This window comes from Sminthopsis crassicaudata, chromosome 3, assembly GCF_048593235.1.
Source record: "Sminthopsis crassicaudata isolate SCR6 chromosome 3, ASM4859323v1, whole genome shotgun sequence".
NCBI classification, from domain to species: domain Eukaryota; kingdom Metazoa; phylum Chordata; class Mammalia; order Dasyuromorphia; family Dasyuridae; genus Sminthopsis; species Sminthopsis crassicaudata.
This window is the reverse complement of record NC_133619.1, coordinates 437,975,021-437,993,066: the sequence shown is the minus strand read 5'-3', so window position 1 is coordinate 437,993,066 and position 18,046 is coordinate 437,975,021. Positions and strand designations below refer to the sequence as shown.

Sequence of the window (18,046 nt, the reverse complement as noted above, 5' to 3'; positions counted from 1 at the left end):
GCGGTGGGAGATGAGAGCAAGCAGCCTCTCCGCCATCACTTAGAAGGCTTCAAATGTTGGGATGGAGAGTTGTGGCAAGAAAACCAGACGCCAGCCTGCACTCAAACACGGAAATCCTAACCCACTGAAACATTCAAACAAGTAAACAACAAAAACTTTACTCCAGACAAAATGGAGAAGAATAGTAGGGAAGGGGGAGGGAGAAGAAAACAATTTTCACATAGGTTTTGGAAGTCGTTGTGACAAATAGAAATAATGAAGACAAAATATGTTTAGAGATACTTTTTCATATCTCCTTCTCTCCCATCTCTCCAAAATGAAACCTGGAGAATAATCAGTACCTCTTACTGTCTGATCAAATCTGTAACTGTTTGGTATATAAAGTGCTGAAACTTTCCCAAAGACGTGGTGTAGCTTTTTCAGAGGGTGATATTTTTAGGTCGAAGTGGGTCTTGGGAACTAAGATAACGGCCTGATAAACTAAAGTGTCAATTAGGGAGACATTTTAAGCTTTTGGTAAATAATGCTGAGGGTCCCCTTGAGTTAGGATATAGGATATTTTCATTGGACGGCTGTGGAGAGGACTGAAGACTTATAAGATTCTGTCTTTTCTGTTCTGCTTCACTGTCTGGTACATTTCCTTCCAAGATAACTGAGAGTACAGAATTAGATATAAGCTTAATAACAAGTGATTTGATAAATACATGCATATATAGCAATGTAGACTACATATAAAGTGAGTGGATAGGAGAGATATGAAATAATAAAATTATCATATAGATTGATAAAAGTCAGGAAATGAAAATTGAACTGACATCTTCTTATTTTCCTACTCTTCTTCTGTCCTGGTTGGTGCCTCGTCTCCCCCCCTTCCTGCATCCCCCTCCCCCCATTTCCCCACAAGTGATGAGTGAAGAGTCACTTGTAACTTTGCATTTCTTGAGTTTTATTGTTTTGTGAACAATCTTAGCGTTATTTAAACCTAGGTTGTTGTTGTGTGTGTTTTTTAAATTTTAATTGCAGTATAATTTCTTCAGTCCAAAGCACTGCGTCCCCCCCCCCCCCTTCTGCCTTTGACTGGCACGCGCCCGGAGCCCTGGTTCTGGCACCTCGGAGTGTCTGATTGGCTACGGGGCAGCTCCTGTCTGCTCTCTCTGCGCCCTCATTGGGTGAGAGTCCTAGCCAGCGGTACTTCAAAGCAGGCGCTCCCCACACTTAGGCTGAGTTTTGCCCACAGGAGCCAGGAGTATACTTAGTGTAAGCGGTGTAAAGCGGGGAGAGAAGGAGGGAATTGAGGAAACTCTCCTCCTCTCCGCCCCGACTGGCAGAGCCCCCCATACGGCCCCAGCACTCAGCCCAGGGACGTGCTATGGCTACGTCTATACTTGGGGTAAGTCCGAGGCGCAAATATGTTTTGCACATTTTAAGTGGCTTTATTTTTTTGTTATGGCTTCTCGGGGAAGGTTTTCGCTTGAGAAACTGTTGCTGCTATGAAGCAGTTTCTGGTTCTTTAAAGACTCTTGCTGCATTTTCAGAGCAGATTCCGTTCAAGTTTGGGGAGCTCTGGAAACGCCTTTGCAATAAAACAATTTGTGTGCAAGCTTCCTTTGATTTGGTTTTAAAGAAAAGGGGGGGGAGGTTTCGTTCTTTCTCGTGCCTTCTTATCCCCTCCCCCTCGTTCCCTTCCCCCACTTTGGGCAATGTTGCAATTATGCTTCTGTAGGATTTCCAGAAAGAGCTTTATTTGTATTGAAGTCTGTTTAGTCGCGTAAACAAGTGTTTACGTTTGTGCTTTTATCCCGGTTTGCCCAATCTCTCCGTGACTTTGGAATCCGTCGTCGTATGTCGTTTCACCTCGGATTATTGTTGCATTCAGAATCGGGTTGTTTTTTGGTTTTTGTTGGTTTTTGTTTTTGTTTTTTTCTTTTTGTAAATGGGAAAAATAAACACTTTAAAATAGAAAAGATCAAAATTCTAGGAAAATTTGGGAGGAAATAGCTAATTCAGGGATTAGCATTCGATTTGGTCTCTGTGCCGCTGTTTATCATACCGTTTCCCATCACTCCTATTTAATATTGTTATATTTACCTTCTTCCTCTGTCCCTGAAAGGCGATTTGGGTAGATTCTATAAAAAAGGGGTCTGGTTCTGCACACGACAATATAAAAAGTGAAGCAAACCCGCGTCCCGTTTTTGGGTAGGAGTTGCTGCTGCGAGTGTCGCTGGATATATGATGCATCTTTTATTTGTTAACCTTCCTAAAGAAGAGCAACTTTTTGGATCTCAGAGAGCATTCGTTTTGATTCCCTCGGCCCTTGAATGGTGCGCTGGCTGCCCTCTGTGTGTGCAAAGGGGGTGTGCGGAAGCCAAGTGGAGTGTTATGGGAGGGGGGTGGGAGGAGGTGTGAAAAGGGGGGGCCGCTCCCCCTCTTTGACTGTCTAGTACGGGGGTGATGAGGCTGCTCACGGGTGCACTTTTGTGTCTTTCCCCCCACCTCCTCCCTCCCTCCCCCTTCCCCCACCTTCTCCTCCTCCCCTTCTCCTCCCTCTATCCCGCTCTATACTCCCCTACCCCACCCCATCTAGGAAGAGCCAAGATTTGGAACGACCCCCTTGGCCATGCTGGCCGCGACCTGCAACAAGATCGGCAACACCAGCCCCCTGACGACGCTGCCGGAGTCCAGCGCCTTCGCCAAGGGGGGTTTCCACCCCTGGAAGCGCTCCACTTCCAGCTGTAACCTAGGTTCCAGCCTCTCGGGCTTCGCGGTGGCCACCAGCAGCCGAGGCTCCAGCGGACTGGCTGGCGGCTCGGGCGCCGCCAACAGCGCTTTCTGCTTGGCTTCCACTTCGCCCACGTCGTCCGCCTTCAGCAGCGACTACGGAGGCCTCTTTTCTAACTCGGCGGCGGCGGCGGCGGCGGCGGCCGGAGTGTCCCCCCAGGAAGCCGGAGGCCAGTCGGCCTTCATTTCCAAGGTGCACACGTCGGCGGCTGACAGCTTGTACCCACGCGTGGGCATGGCGCACCCCTACGAGTCCTGGTATAAGTCCGGCTTCCACTCCACTCTGGCGGCCGGCGAGGTGACCAACGGGGCGGCCTCCTCGTGGTGGGACGTGCACACCAACCCGGGCTCGTGGCTGGAGGTGCAGAACCCGGCGGGGGGGCTCCAGAGCTCGCTGCACTCGGGCGCCCCCCAGGCCTCGCTGCACTCGCAGCTGGGCACTTACAACCCCGACTTCAGTTCCCTCACGCACTCGGCCTTCAGCTCCACGGGCCTCGGCTCCTCGGCTGCCGCCGCCTCGCACCTGCTGTCTACCAGCCAGCACCTGCTGACCCAGGAGGGCTTCAAGCCGGTGCTGCCTTCCTACACGGACTCCAGCGCCGCCGTGGCGGCCGCCGCCAGCGCCATGATCACAGGCGCCGCGGCCGCCGCCGCCGGGGGGAGCTCGGCGCGCTCGGCCCGTCGCTACTCGGGCCGGGCCACCTGCGATTGCCCCAACTGCCAGGAGGCGGAGCGGCTGGGGCCCGCCGGAGCGAGCCTGCGACGGAAGGGCTTGCACAGCTGCCACATCCCCGGCTGCGGCAAGGTGTACGGCAAGACGTCGCACCTGAAGGCGCACCTGCGCTGGCACACGGGCGAGCGGCCCTTCGTCTGCAACTGGCTCTTCTGCGGCAAGAGGTTCACGCGCTCGGACGAGCTGCAGCGGCACCTGCGGACTCACACGGGCGAGAAGCGCTTCGCCTGCCCAGTGTGCAACAAGCGGTTCATGCGCAGCGATCACCTGAGCAAACACATTAAAACACACAACGGGGGCGGCGGGGGCAAAAAGGGCAGCGACAGTGACACGGACGCGAGCAACCTGGAGACGCCCCGCTCTGAGTCCCCGGACCTCATCCTTCACGACTCCGGGGTGAGCGCGGCCCGGGCCGCCGCGGCGGCGGCGGCGGCGGCGGCGGCGGCGGCTGCGGCGGCCGCTTCTGCGGGAGGCAAGGAATCCACTTCGGGGCCAAACGACTCCTAGAGGTGGTGAGATTGAGGCGAGCGAGCGAGCAAGAGAGACTGAGACACCCGGAGCGAGCGAGAGCGAGAGCGGACGCGAGCGAGAGATGCAGAGAGCAGAAGCGAGAGAGGTTCACTCTCATCTCCCTCTAGTCCTCCTCTGCTCCCCGCCTTTGGAGGAGAAGGAACCGGGGCGAGCTCCTACGCCCGAGTCTGGAGCGAGAGGTGTCACTCTCCCCGCTCTAGGCGAATCTCTCCCCTCTTGACTGCAGCGGAGACTTGAACGCCACGCTTGGTCCAGGGACAACTAATAACAATCCCCGACAAATTCAAAAGAGGTTTTTTGGTTTTTTTGGGTTGTTTTTTTTTTTTTTTCGAGACACAGAAAAACACATACACACGCGCGCACACACACACACCGCTATACAAACTTCTTGAGTGAAGAGCAATACACAAACTCTCCCTCCTCTAACTCAGCCCAGCCTCCCCCTTAACCCATCTCTTCCCCATCTCAAAAACCTCACCACCACCACTCAGCAGAGACTGTCAGAACATTTGAAAACAAATGGGACCTATAAAAACAGACCCTTTGTGTGGATTATATTATATATAAAATACTCCAAGTCCTGCTTGATGATATCTATTTACAATGAGACTTTTTTTTTAAAAGGAAGCATCAAAAAAGGCTTAAGGTGAGAAATTAAACTGGAAGTCTAAAGACAATTTCTCTGTATTTCATAACATCTGTATAAATAGGGTTCAAAAGATTGTGTTCTCTTTTATTTTCTTGTAAATGTTTATTCAAATAGTTTTTTTTTTTTTTTGTGAATTCCTGAAATTCAGGGAGGTTTTTTTTTAAATTTTCTGATGCACTTTGTGGAAGTCAGTATATATGTAAAGATATTTAAAATGTTGAGTTATCATTTCACTCACAAACACGTAAGTTAAGGTCATCTAAAGAAATTAAATGCGTTTATCTGTATGAAGAAAATATTGGCATCATAATATTTTCCTTTTGCTATTATTAAAGGACTCTGAACAATACACTTCATTTTCCCGGTTTCTACTCCCTCCCACCTCTCAAATAACCCTTCTATGGGCAGATTTTTTTTTTCTTCTCCCAGAGAAAAACCCATCAATGATATTGTAGTCAATATAGGTCATATTTGGATCATTAAAAAACATAGTACATAGAAATGTCTCAAAAGGCAAAATAGTTTATATTTCAACAGCTAAATTAAATTTGTTATTCAAAGATATTAGCTGCACTTCTCAATGTGAGCTTTTTTAAAAGGTGATATTTTAAACTTCCTGGAGGCTAGATAAAAGAGAGGGAAGTTTGCGTTTTTAAACATGAAAACGCATCCATTTAGAGGGAATACTCCTAGATCATAGTAAATCTGTGATGGGTTTTTGTTTGTTTTTTTAAGCAAGTGGGGGAAAAATAATACAAATATGTCTTTAGCCTCCTAAGGCTGCGTAGGTTTCGAGGTGATCTCAGGGGGATAAATCGCTAGTCATACTCCGGAAAAGACATTTCATGCCTAAATGAAAATCTTGTTAAATGTTATTAATTTTGACTTAGAGCACACAGCAGCCCCCTGTGCCTTGTATTCCCTTATTAGGGATTCATGTCTTATCAAATATCTAATTAATCTCCTAGACATCATTTGTTCTGGCCAACTTTATCTCAGCTGGTCCACGGGGAAAACCCGGAATATTCTCCGTGACAAAGCTCCCTTGAAGATCTTTTTAATTGTCTAAATTAACTGCACCAAATTTGCATGTCAAACGGTAAAGGGCAACCTGAGATAAAGTGTAAACGTTTTAAAAGCCCCCAAACTAAGCACTTGATTTGATAACTAGGCTTTTTAATGTTATGGAAGACAACTGCTCCTTCCCTTTTCAAAGACAGTTGATCTATGCAAATAGTGAATTGGAAATGCTTATGTCCCCATGCAGTCAAATGGCCCTCGCAGGTTATTTGAATATCAGTGGCTCTGCTATTGAAAAGGTTCAAGGATGCTCTCTGACTTCTTTGTGATTACTCAGCGCAGCGTCTTATTCTGAAGAAAAAAAACTCAGGAATAATTAAAGGCTGGGATAAGGCCTGGGAACACATTTGGGACAGGAATCTCATTTAGACAGTCTCTTTCAAAATAAGGCACAGTTAAATTGACCAGAAGGCAATTATTGAAATGAAAATTATTTTCACTCCCTTTGTCTTCTGACCACCAACTTAACAGCCACAGTTTAAAAGAGAGAAGGGGAAAGAGGCAAAAGAAAATGGTTAAATGAGATAATTTCTCAATTCAAAAAAATGTTAATTTAGAAAATAAAATCCGTGTTCAAAGAATAAAAATATTTCTAAGTGCCCCCTACACAATAGCAAACGCAAGCTAAGCCAGCCCCATGGAAATTCTGTTTTATTACTGCCGGTCATATGAACTCGAATGAGGATTTTGAATCTTAAAAAAAAAAAAAAACCCTCCCATAATCCGTTGTTAATTTTAAACAAAACATCCTCCCTCAAAATACCGTTTGGAAAGGACAGCCAAGTATCAGACTCTTAAGGATGATAAGTAGTAGGTCGCCAGGCAGGCAGGACGGAAAGGGATCCATCCTGTCAGCAGCATTTTTTTTAGGGGTATTCAGCACAGCTTTGGTGTCATTTAGCAACATGATACCATTGTGCCCCCGCCTCTCTCCTCTCCCCTCCCCACGCCTTCCTTGCTAGCCTTTCCCACTGCTTTCTTACACCGTACTATTTTTCTTGGGTTTTTCCTTGTCTTTCTCTTTGCTATTTTCTCTGCCACCATGAGCTGTTATCAGTTTCCCTTGCGTGTTTTCTCTCCGGCTTCCTACCCAGAGTAGGCGGATGGGTACTTGGAAAAACTGGTGGAAGATATGTGGTATTTGGGCGATTGGCGTGAGAAATGGGGGTGGGGGGAGCATGATAGGGGAGTAGAGCTTGGCGAGGACGATACTGTCGCGCCATGGTAAAATAAACAAGTGAGGTCGCCGGGACTGCTGGGCTGGGATCTCCCCTCTTAGCTGGTTGTTAATGTTGTTGGGTTTTCAGAGGAATGCGATACTCCCTGGGTGTTGGGCAGAAGTCAGCTTTGTTTCCCATGTATAATAAAAACAGATCAAAGGACCTGACCATCCAGGTCCAGTTTCTCTCCGGCTAGGGCTACACTTCTCAGCTCAGTGATCAAGGACCTTTCTGCGTTGCTTTTGCCCCTGCAGGTCAAAAAACGTCCATCATCTGTAGACTCCCCAGAAACAGAGATGGGGAAACGGCTGAGGGGCCGCAGAGCCGGTTCCTTCAGCGAGGAAAATAGCGAGCGTGTAACCTGAAAAGAAAAGAGAGAAGGAGGGTGGGGGGTGGGGGCGGCGTAACACATTCCCTTCCTCCTTCGTAAAAAGAAAAGAAAAAAACAAAGAAAAAGGCATCCCTCCAAGTCAACACCTCTCCCAATAAAACCCAAATTCCGAACCACAAGACACTGTGGGCAGCAAACAGTAGATAAATCCTTAAGAGTCAACGGGTTTGGGTTTGGAAAAATTTTTACCCAAGTGATTGGTAAATGGTTGTGTGAATGAGAAGTTTTGGAGGACGGTGTGGGGATGTTTGGAGAAAATAAACAATAGCGACCATACAAAAACTCATTAATTTTCCTCTCGAAACTGTTATTAAACAGCAGCATTTCCATAGGGAGCCTTTTAAGTGGAGAACCTGCCGGAATCCGGGGCTCTCCCCCGGTTGCTTTGGGAGGATGGGCCTCGGCGTCCCCCAGGGTGAGAGGGGACCTAGGACAAAGCTTGAGAGTATTGCGGTGTCCTTTTTGGTTCGGGGACTTTAATTCTGCGAGGTTGGTTTAGAAGACGCTATTGGCCCCACGTTTTGAAAATTTAATTTCGCTTTATTCGGTGTCATTTCAGATGCTCTGTTTTGCGAATTTCACCTTCAGTACCAGGAGCTCGGCTAAGTTTTCGCTCATCCCTACCACCACCCAGCCCCAATCCAAACAGGTTTGGAGCAAGGCTTCGGGGGTCGAGGGCCCAGCTCCGGAGTTGACTTCTCCAGCCCCGCCAGAGCTCGCTGTCTAAGTTTCTAATCCACTAGGAGTTCTAATTTTTTTTTTTTTTTTTTTTTTTTTTGCCGTTGTCATTGTTCTTTTCCCCTCGGTGGCTTCTTACCTGATGAGTGGGGGGTGGGGGTGGGGATGAGAGTATTGAGAATTACGGTATTTTCTTTAAAAAATTACTATTTTGAGATCAGATTCGTGCACCTGAATGCATGTGTGGACTTTTCGTTAAATCGTTAAAAGTCATGTAAAAATGATTTTCTTCTATTCAGATGAAAACTTTATTTATTTTAACTCTAATCTTATTTGCATCTATTATCTGTATTCACCAAGGCTCTCTTCCACTACAAAAATGCAGATGAAGTAAATCTTACATAAATCCCGCCCATTTGTGTAATTGGTATACTAAGTGTTTATTTTAAGTGAGAATAATTTAGCTACAAATTTTCTTAAGGAATAACATTCTTAACACATTAAAAAAACTGAAAACTCTGATTTGCTTTTATGTTTGACAGTCGTTCTTGATTCCTTTGAGAGGATGCTCGTAATTGTGGCTCTCTGGTGCCATCTAGAGATCTAGGAGAGGAAGGGCAGCATTTCCCCCTCGTCCAGGCTTGAAACAAGGCAAGAAAGGGAATGGGGCTTTATTTAGTATCCCGGCGTTAGAGAGCTAGGGCAGAGAAACCGCGGTTTGGCATTCTTGAGTAAAAGAGATGAGGGATGATAAAGAAGAGTTACTTTGAACTGCTCTGGGTCCGGAAAATGGGATTGTTCCTGAAACGTACCAACTCAGAATCAAAGTAAAACGAAAAATTAACTCGAGCTTGATCCCAGATTTGGAATTGCTGCCATTTAATATTTTTTTTTAAAATGTTACTTCGGGGCCCTAGAACTCTTGGTTCTAGCACGCTGGGCCCTATTTGGCAAGCTTCGTGAACTGCAGCATTCTGACCACCCACAGGGGCGACCAAAAGTCAGTGTCCCTTCTTCCCTTCAAGGCCCTTAGGGCTGGAAGGAATTTCTGGGTGGTTTGGGAAACCTGTCTTTTGTGGGGGCAAGACGGCCAAAAGTTTCCATGACGAAATGGGAAACCCAATTGATCAAACCATCAAGGGGAAAAACCCCAACCCTAATACCTGGACTTAAAAATTTTAAATGGTCCCCCGGAAGAAATAGTATGGAGAGAGGAGGCAGGAAAGAGGAGAAAGGGATGGTGTTTTACACCCGCCACCTCTTCACCCTTATCCAGGACAGTTTCGCCTGGAGATCTGCAAACTGACAATCCCTTCCTCTGCTTGAGCCTGGTGATCCAGACTGCTGGGAATGATTGGGAGGTTGCAATTTTGGGGTGTGTGTATGGAAAATGGAGGGAGGGAGAGAGGGAGAGGAAGGGGGATGTGAGAAGTCCCTAAGCCCATCGCCCACAGATCCTCCCAGGGGATCAAAGCTCTCTTGCAGCGCAAACAGACCCCTTTTCGCCCCCACCTTTTTCCGTTTAAATCAAATTCTAAAATCGGATAGCAGTCGGGGGCGGTTTGATAATTTTCTCTCCACTGTGTGGATTGTTCTCTCCTCCAGTACCCTTTTCTTTCCCGACAGCCCCCTCCCCCACCCGCCTTATTTTATTTTTATTTTAAAAGCAGCAACCTACATGCCCACCCCAAGTGCGCTCCTGCGGCGGAGCTGTTGGCAGCTCAGCGGCGAGCAGGACTCTGCAGCCTCAGAGCGTCAGCTCCAAGAAACGAATCTCCCACGAACTCGCAATGAGTAAAATGTAGCGTGTTTCCGGGGGAACACGTTAGCCACCTTTGCAGTGGGTAATTCGGCTGGATTTGTATTTGCTGTTTTAATACAAACCCCACTGCACTGCCTATTTCAAAGATGTGCTAATTACTACTTGGGTACCAGGGCGCAAAGTCCTTGTCCATTTCCCAGTACAAAGTAGGTTGCTAGAAAATTTGAAATTGCCTTTCAGCCTAAAGCTGCCTTACCTGAATGTCATAATTACAGTAATTATGTACATCCAAATTACATGCTAATTAAATTAGAATCAAATCGTTCTAAATCGAAATCAAATGAGGTAGTGAAGAATTAATCAATGACAACATAAATAGAGAGCTTCCTTCAGAGATATTTATTGTAACGATCCAAGGAGGAATTTGATCTGAAAAAGTCACCTGTTTATTTACTTTCAAATTAGTAATCAGTTATTATCCCTTCTCCATAATTTTAACCGTTCAGTGTTATTTACCCCCATCCCTTACAGACTAGGGAGTTTATAGAAATACATAGAAGGCAAATACCTTCTGATACGTGTGTTGTGTTTTATACATATTCACTTTAGGTGAAAGATATCTGAGAATGTCCTTGATGTGATATGACTATCAGGGTCACCCAATCTCTGGGACTCTTTTCACTTTGCTGAAGCTCTAAGGTTTACCTTTGGCCTTTCTTCATTTTGAATATTTCTCAGGCATTATTATTTATTTTTTTTTTTTAAGACAAAGCTACCGATTCCACTCTTCCCTCAGACACTTTCCCTATCTTTCTTTCTTACTGATCACTGACTTTCTGACTTTTAATTAAGTCTTCAGGAGATTTTTTGGGCTTATTATTGCTGCCCAGGATAGGAAAAAAAAGGGGGGAGGGGAACAAAAATTGAAGGTTAAAAAAAAAAAAGTGATTGATTCACTTGTGGAATCAGCAATGAAGGCCTTGAAAGCAGGAAAGATAAAGGTTGTATGATAAATTCATCAGCTTCCTCTTCTAACCACTTGCCCTTGCTCCTAAGCACATTTGGGGTCAGGGAGCTCAGAATATGCCAGAGTGCAGGTGTGTGCTTTCGATTCTGTTCCCTCTTCATAAGCTATGCCAAAGAGGGAGGAATTAAAAAAGACAAATTCAGACTGACATAAGCCTGGTCAGACAGGGGATAAGATTCATTCCCTCTAACCAAGAACCTTATCGGTAGTAGCTGCAGTCATGAAATAGCTCTCTAGAGTTTGTTCAATGTTGCTGGGGGAAGAGGGAGAGATGGAACAGAAGAGATCTAGAGAGGTTTACCTAAAGAAAATGCTGTAAAGTGAGGGAAGGAGCAGACCAGTGCCTCTTACCTTAAAAAAACCTTTCTAGCCAGGATGTGAAATCTTTTTCATAGGTAGCAGCTCTTCTGTTCCCTTCAGAGTTTAGAATGTGTTCTGCATTTTGCTTGAGGCACTTGGGTGAGGAAATCACAAGGATATCTAGGGGTAACCAGCTTTCCTATTTGAACTTCTAAGTCTTAAGAAAAAGCAAGTCTGTTGACTTCACTGGGCCTTACCCCCCTGCCAACCAGGCAGGTATGCACTTTGCCTCTGGGTTTAGTCACTGGGAAAATGTGCTCTTTGGCTAGTGCTGAAGCAGCTTTCTGACAGCATGTAGGCAGCTGAGTCCTGGATTCTCATCACCTCCAAGCCTGTTCAGTTGTAATATCTCTCCTGTCATAAATCACTTTGGCCCTATGTGAGAGCAAGACTTGACTCTAGATTCTCTTTACAGGAAAAGGATTTCAATTTACCCTATAGCTAATTCCCTTCCATTCTTATCAGCTCCTCTCCCTTGGCTATTTTTTTCCCTCCTAATTCTGGAGGTGAGGCATGGTATTGTGTAAAGATGCAAGGAAAGGAGGAAGGCTATGTCTGTTCCTTTAGGTTTTGGAAGTCTCTGAATAAGAGACTAAGACAAGTTCTCTCTTTTGGGACTTCCTTCATCTACCAATTAGAGTTAAGACTTGCACATTAGGGTCCAGTCTTACCAATCTCTTTTGTCCTTTCTTTTTTTGTTTGAGATGCACTGAAATGCTGCACTCTCTCTTGAATAAAACAAAGCAAACGAAAAACACAAAACTTTCCTTAGGGCTCTTAAACTGATAAAGACAAACTTCATTTTTCTTAAAAGCTTCATTTCCCCCCCTCAATTCCATTACTGATTTATTATTTAAATGCAAGGGACTATCTAGCTAGGTGTAGAGAGTAGGCTGCAAAGAGGACTGGAGCACAGGGATAGGCAGGATGAATTACTTAGCTTCTCTGCTGATGTAATGACTAAGGGGTCGTTAGGTGACAGAGGGAGAGACCTAGGGCTCAGGTAGATTTTTAAACATATGCAGGTCAGCACTAAGTTATGCTAAATGTTCAGTGATTAAAACCGGAAATACCTGGTTTGTGGAGTATAAGACTGATCTGTTTTACTACCAGCATGGGTTCTCTGGACAAGCAACAAAGAGATTTCCCAAAGCTTTCCAGAGACAGAGTTTTTCCCAGGTATAATCAATATACACCTTAAAAATAAACACCTCCCCCCCCCCAAAAAAAAAATCTACATTCAACACTGCAAGGTAATCCAACAAGATGCTAAATGATGTGCTACATCTGTCTATCCTGGCCCAGATAATGCAATTCTGCCTAAAGACACATTTCCATACACAGATATTGGAACAATCAAGTCTCACCACAGAAACCATAGTTCTGTCCTAGCCATTTGTAAATCAACAGCACCTCCTACAGGAATTAATTTGCTCATGTTAAATTAAGTCAAATCCACAATCATCGGGTACTAGTGAACTAGTCAGAACCAAATAAAGTGTGTACATTACCTCTTCCAAAGGCAGAGATAAACAGGCACTGGAAAACCTGTCATTAAGATTACCATTTACTAATCCTCTGACTTAACATATTGCAGGAAAAACTAAGGATGGAATATTTATACTCAAATAAAATCTGTTCAGCCATTTCTAAGGCAATGTCACAGTAGAAGACAGTTAAGTTTTGGCGTTAAGATCCACTAAAACTATATAGTGCTTCTTTGGCATCAGGGAATGTAGATAATCTATTTTGTGATTTCAGCTCTCTCCCAAATCCTTTATTAGAAAATTGCATAGGAAAGAGATACAGAGAAAAAAAAGATCTTATAGAATTATCCAGTTAGTTCATTTCCTTATGTTCTCTTGTAATTTACATTCCCATTACAATAATCAGAAAAACAAAACCTAGAATTAGAAGTTTTTAATTTACCGTTTTGTCAAGATAACAAAATTACTTTCAAGCCATTCTCCTTACTATCTACATGAAGACATATAAAACTGTGCTTTATTATTTCTACGTGTCATGTGTAAAATGCCTCTCCTTTTGATTTTTAAGTGTGGAAAGTTGAGATGAAAGCCATCCAAGTCCTACTCTGATCTTTAGCCAAAGTCACTTTAGATGCTTCATACCAAAAGCTGTACTGAAAATTCAAAGCCACTCTATATGCTGCGTGTCTTGTCTGGTAGGAGTCAGACAAGTTATATCTGGACTTTTGTTTGCATTTTAAATTGTCTCTTAAATACAAGAAGAAAACAGGCCAAATTAAAGAATTTCCAAAAAAAGGTATCCTATGCACAAAAGGGGTCTTTCTCTAATATTTAGGCCACTGGTTTACACAAAGTGTTCAGAAGCTAAAGGCCTATGGACAACAGCTTTAGATTGGTTTGTCATTCAAAGTCCCACTATTAAAACCAGTTTGGCAGAGAAATGTTTTTAGGTGTTAATAGTGCCCTGTTTTAATAAATTACAAAGTTATTACCAATGAGGCACAAAGAAAAGAAAAAAGTCAGTATGATGGCAATTAAATGTAACAGATTTTTCTTAACTTAGTATTAATAATGGATTTCTTGGGTGTGGATAAGAAACAATGTCTCAGAACACATAAAGTGGCTTTACATGTAAAGCTCCAACTTACAGACTCATCATGGTTGTGTTAAGCTTTAAAGTCTAATGAAAACAATTAAAGGGAAACCTGATTCAATAATATTTACTTCAAGTATCTGAAGGCATTCAATTGCTTTATTATTTTTTTTTAAAGGGGGTAAGAACCTTGAAATCTGCACAACTGAATTTAAACACACACTCTGAAAATGTGAAAACATGATAAAAGTACTTGTATATATCAAATCTTGTAGGCACTTACTTGGCTTTTGTATGTCTCATGTATTTTAAACTAAAATATCTCTTTGACTATCCTTTATCTTATCTCCCCTCACATTTAAATTCAAAGGATTTTGCAATAAAATTTGTTTGTTCCTCTGAAATCAGACAACATCAAAAAGCAATGTTTCTCACTACTTCTAAAAACAATGGAATTTATTAAAATGGTTCATCTTTATGACATGAAGTGAAAAATTAAACCTTAGAAAAACAACAGAAACAAAATATCCTACTGCCTAAAATGAAATACCTGGAAACAGTTAAGGCTTCAAGCAGTATTCTTTTCATGTCTTGAAAAATTATCAAACAATAACTTGACTCCACAGTGACCAACAGGGGTTCATGATGCTAACACAGACCTGACCCCCATTATACATGGCAGGAGGGCAAAACATTTTATACATTTCTTCAGAACTTTTAAAACCATTATTTAGCTCATGAAGACTACTAGTAGAAGTTTAAGTAGAAAACTAATAGAAGTTTAAGAATAAAAAAATCGAGTACTCAAACTCCCTCAATATTGCCCCAAATATTATATTCTGGCCACTCCCTTATATCAAAAGGGGTCAGAAATATTCTAGCATTTAACCATATTATGATAAGATTTTTACAAAGCTTATGTTTTGCCCATGGCAAATCAAAATCTTAAAAACAATGAGAAATTCAAATTAAATTATACCTATTCAGTGAACTATCATTCTTTAAAAAAAAAAAAAAAGATATTTCAAAACAAAGAAAATGTCATTTACAAAGTTATGAATGTTCCTCTAAGCACAGGAAAACAAAAAAAAAATCAAAAGAAAATATTTCTACAGACAAAATAGGCTACTTACAAATATTCACAAAATTCATTCTCATGGTACTGATAGGAGTTTTGTGCATGAAACAACAATTTACAGGAGTGGAAAATGAAAATAGAGCTTTTTTATTAGAAAGACAATAGTACATAATTTAGCCCTTGGGGGAAAGAGTAGTCAATAAAAAAGTGGAGCTATTTCTATTTCCAGGTACCTGTCACAGACACTTTCTTTTCATTCGATCTCCACTCCTGCTTCGTTCTCTGTGCTCCTTTTCCCCACTGTACACATATCTGCTGGAGCTTCGGGACTCACTCTTTCGGCTCCACTCTTTGCTGGGACTCAGGCTTGGTCTCTTTCTCGTCTGTCTTGTCTTAGAACTGTTGTGACTTCTGCTGGAGTTTCCGTGATCCCTCTCTTTCCTGCTTTGGTTCTCACTATTCCTTTCCTTACCCTCAGATTCTTTCTTGCCTGGGCTGTGATCCTGCCTTTTAGACTTTCTTTCAGAATCATAATGGCTCCTTTTGTTATTTTCTCCAAAACTCTCTTGCTTTGAAAATCTCGACTTCTCCCTCACCTTTTCCTTGTGACTATGACTACTGGAGTGCTCTTCATCAAGTTTGGGTTTCACAGACTTTCCCCCCTTGCCTTCAGAATCACTGCTATCACTATCTGAAGACTTTGCTTTTTTTTTCTTCTTAGAAGACATCTTCTTTCGGGCTTTTCTTTCTTTGCTGTCACTCTCACTCTCACTGCTGCTTTCTGAAGTTTCACTGGAGGAGGAGGAGGAAGAAGATGAAGAGGAAGAAGAGGAGGAAGAGGAGGAAGAGGAGGAAGTGGTAGAACTAGAGGAGGAAGAGGACTTGTTTTTATATTTTTTGTGTTTACTTCTACTTTTCTTCTTTTGCAGCTGCTGCTTCTTTCTATCTTTTTTCTTTTTCTTCTTTTTCTTCTCAAGGCGATCCAATTTCCTTTATTTGGAGACAAGAGTAATCAGTATGCTAAACAGTTCCCTGATTTCAGTTCAGTGGCTCAACACTGTACATTGATTTTTTTTTTTTTTAAGGTGACTTTTAAAATAACTAATTCTGTACCTTAAATATCTCTTACTTTTAAATTCAATGTTACTTCCCTTTTCTGCAGTACTTATTCTTTCCTAAGGAAATGGGATCAAGTGGCCAAAAAAAAAAAAAAAAAAAAAAAAAAAAAAAAAAAAAAAAAAAGCCAGAGAGCCTCCAAATAAATTTAGAACAGCAAGAATTTTATACATCATATGGTTCACCTACCTATACAAATAACATGAGTCTTATATAACACACAGAGACTTTCTTTCTCTCATGCAGTTAATTGTTGTTAACTTAAATGGCATATGCTTAAAAAAAGTAAAGAATGAGATTTCAAATTACAAAATCATTAGGAAGCTATAATGTATCAAAGTCAATCGAATTTAGAATGGCAATTCTTGGAATAGTTTTTAATTTAATTTCATCATTTTAATGTTTTTTTCTTTGCTCACAACACTGAGTGAGAATTTGACATTATAAGATGTTAAAATGGTCTAGTCTAATAGGTATATAAAACAACATTTTATGGGATGCCTTGGAATTTTGGGCTATAGGTATATATTTAATCTAAAAAAATTACATATTATGTATGTTTAAATGTTTTTAAAGTATGATGAAATGTGACTCAATATTTTTTAAAATTAAAAAAGGCAACCTGAAACTAAATAAATTTACAGCTTAAAATCGATACTTTTTTGATTAATGTAGAATGCTACTATAACAAAAAATAATTCCATATTTTTCTAAATAATTAAGATACTTGTTAATCTTACTACTAAGTAATTTATAAATAAATTTTTAAAAATTTCTAGACTTCTTAATTGGTTTATTAGACACATCTGATCTACTATAAATTACATATGTTTTCATTAAGTTCTGTCTCCATAAAATGAAAAGGCAAATTTACAAATCTCCTTAAAAACTCCCAACACTTCGGTGGTACCTACAAAATATAGGCTCCCTCTATTGGTACTCTAAAAGAAATTTTATAATTTCAGGGGTAAACTAATACACAAAAAGATACAGACAATTTAAACATACATTAGAAACCCAAACATGTTTATTCAAATGAAAAAAAAAATCAAAATTAAATAAAAATACCCCCCAAAATGGAAATTTTCCTACAAAAAATTAGAAACAATTTTAAAATTTCTTTTAAAAAGCACACTATATAAATGTACCTTTAATATACTAGGAAAAAAAAATCCATACATTTATACTATAAGAACAAAGTGGGGCATTCACATTTCTTTCTTACTAAATTCCATCACTATAGTTGTACTTAAAAATCAATAAATGTGATGAAGAGAATTGGAGTACAAAGTATTTGCTGTAAACTCTTAGGCTCACTCACATGCAGTTAAATATGTACATTAAAATTCAACATAAAGAAAATTACAACTCAAGTCATCAAGTATATATTTTGTCATAATTACCTTAGTAGTTTCTGTTTTTGTTTAGTTGAGAGTGATTTTAAGAATTCAACTTCTGGGTCTTCTTCACCCTCACTTGCGACATATTCCTGTACCAACAAGAGACTGATGTTAAATTGCTTAATTTCCTAACAAGTTATATAAAATTGCTTGACAAATACTTCTGGAAAATGGTGGAAAAAACACCCAAGGGGGTTTATGATATACTAGGGCAGAGATGAATATCTGAGCCAGCATTAGGGTGTTTTAAGGCGGGATGCCACAGCTACAAATCATCACTTTCTTCCCCACCTTCTTCCTTCAGGGTGAAATCATGTCAAACCTTTTGAGATTTATTTTGAATTTAAGAAATTTACATAATGAATAAAATCACGGACCTTTAAAAGAACCTTAAAGCTACTTGAATTTTTAGTTTCAAATTTTCAATAGAACACTCTTAAATTTCATGTTTATTCCACGAGCTGTTTTCTTAATTTATACAATCCCTCTCAATATTCAGAAGCATTGCATTTCCATACATGGACAACTTTGTAAAAATTAAGTCAATAATTAGCAGTTTACAACACTGTATTATAATTTTTAGGAGGGTGGGGTTGCTTTTATATACTACTCCCCTTCGCCCCTCCCACTTGTTTCTGTCATCTAAATTCCTTAGGTAGCATC

General features: G+C 41.5%; 3 protein-coding genes across 6 annotated transcripts in view; 2 read left to right on the top strand and 1 right to left on the bottom strand.

Moving 5' to 3' along the window:
• Positions 1-1,260: 1,260 nt before the first annotated feature.
• SP9 (Sp9 transcription factor) lies at positions 1,261-8,141 on the top strand. 2 transcript variants are annotated; one of them, XM_074303075.1, is made up of 2 exons: positions 1,261-1,390; positions 2,585-8,141. In XM_074303075.1, the coding sequence occupies exons 1-2, from the start codon at positions 1,370-1,372 to the stop codon at positions 4,016-4,018; spliced, it is 1,455 nt and encodes a 484-aa protein (XP_074159176.1). In that variant the 5' UTR covers positions 1,261-1,369; the 3' UTR covers positions 4,019-8,141. The 2 variants fall into 2 exon arrangements, with proteins under 2 accessions (XP_074159176.1, XP_074159178.1); XM_074303077.1 differs by lacking the exon at positions 1,261-1,390 and adding an exon at positions 1,409-2,321.
• The window catches only part of SCRN3 (secernin 3), an 88,059-nt gene continuing 71,299 nt past the window's right edge, over positions 1,287-18,046 (top strand). The window contains exon 1 of the mRNA XM_074303081.1: positions 1,287-1,390. The gene's annotated coding sequence lies outside the window, so the exon portion shown is untranslated. The remainder of the gene's footprint in view (positions 1,391-18,046) is intronic.
• Positions 14,217-18,046, bottom strand: part of CIRSR (corepressor of RBPJ and splicing regulator) — a 35,488-nt gene continuing 31,658 nt past the window's right edge. For all 3 annotated transcript variants that reach the window (XM_074303078.1, XM_074303080.1, XM_074303079.1), the window contains 2 exons: positions 17,387-17,472; positions 14,217-15,857 (listed from right to left, as the gene is read on the bottom strand). In XM_074303078.1, coding sequence (XP_074159179.1) covers positions 15,104-15,857; positions 17,387-17,472 — 840 coding nt within the window. In that variant the 3' untranslated portion in view covers positions 14,217-15,103. The remainder of the gene's footprint in view (positions 15,858-17,386; positions 17,473-18,046) is intronic.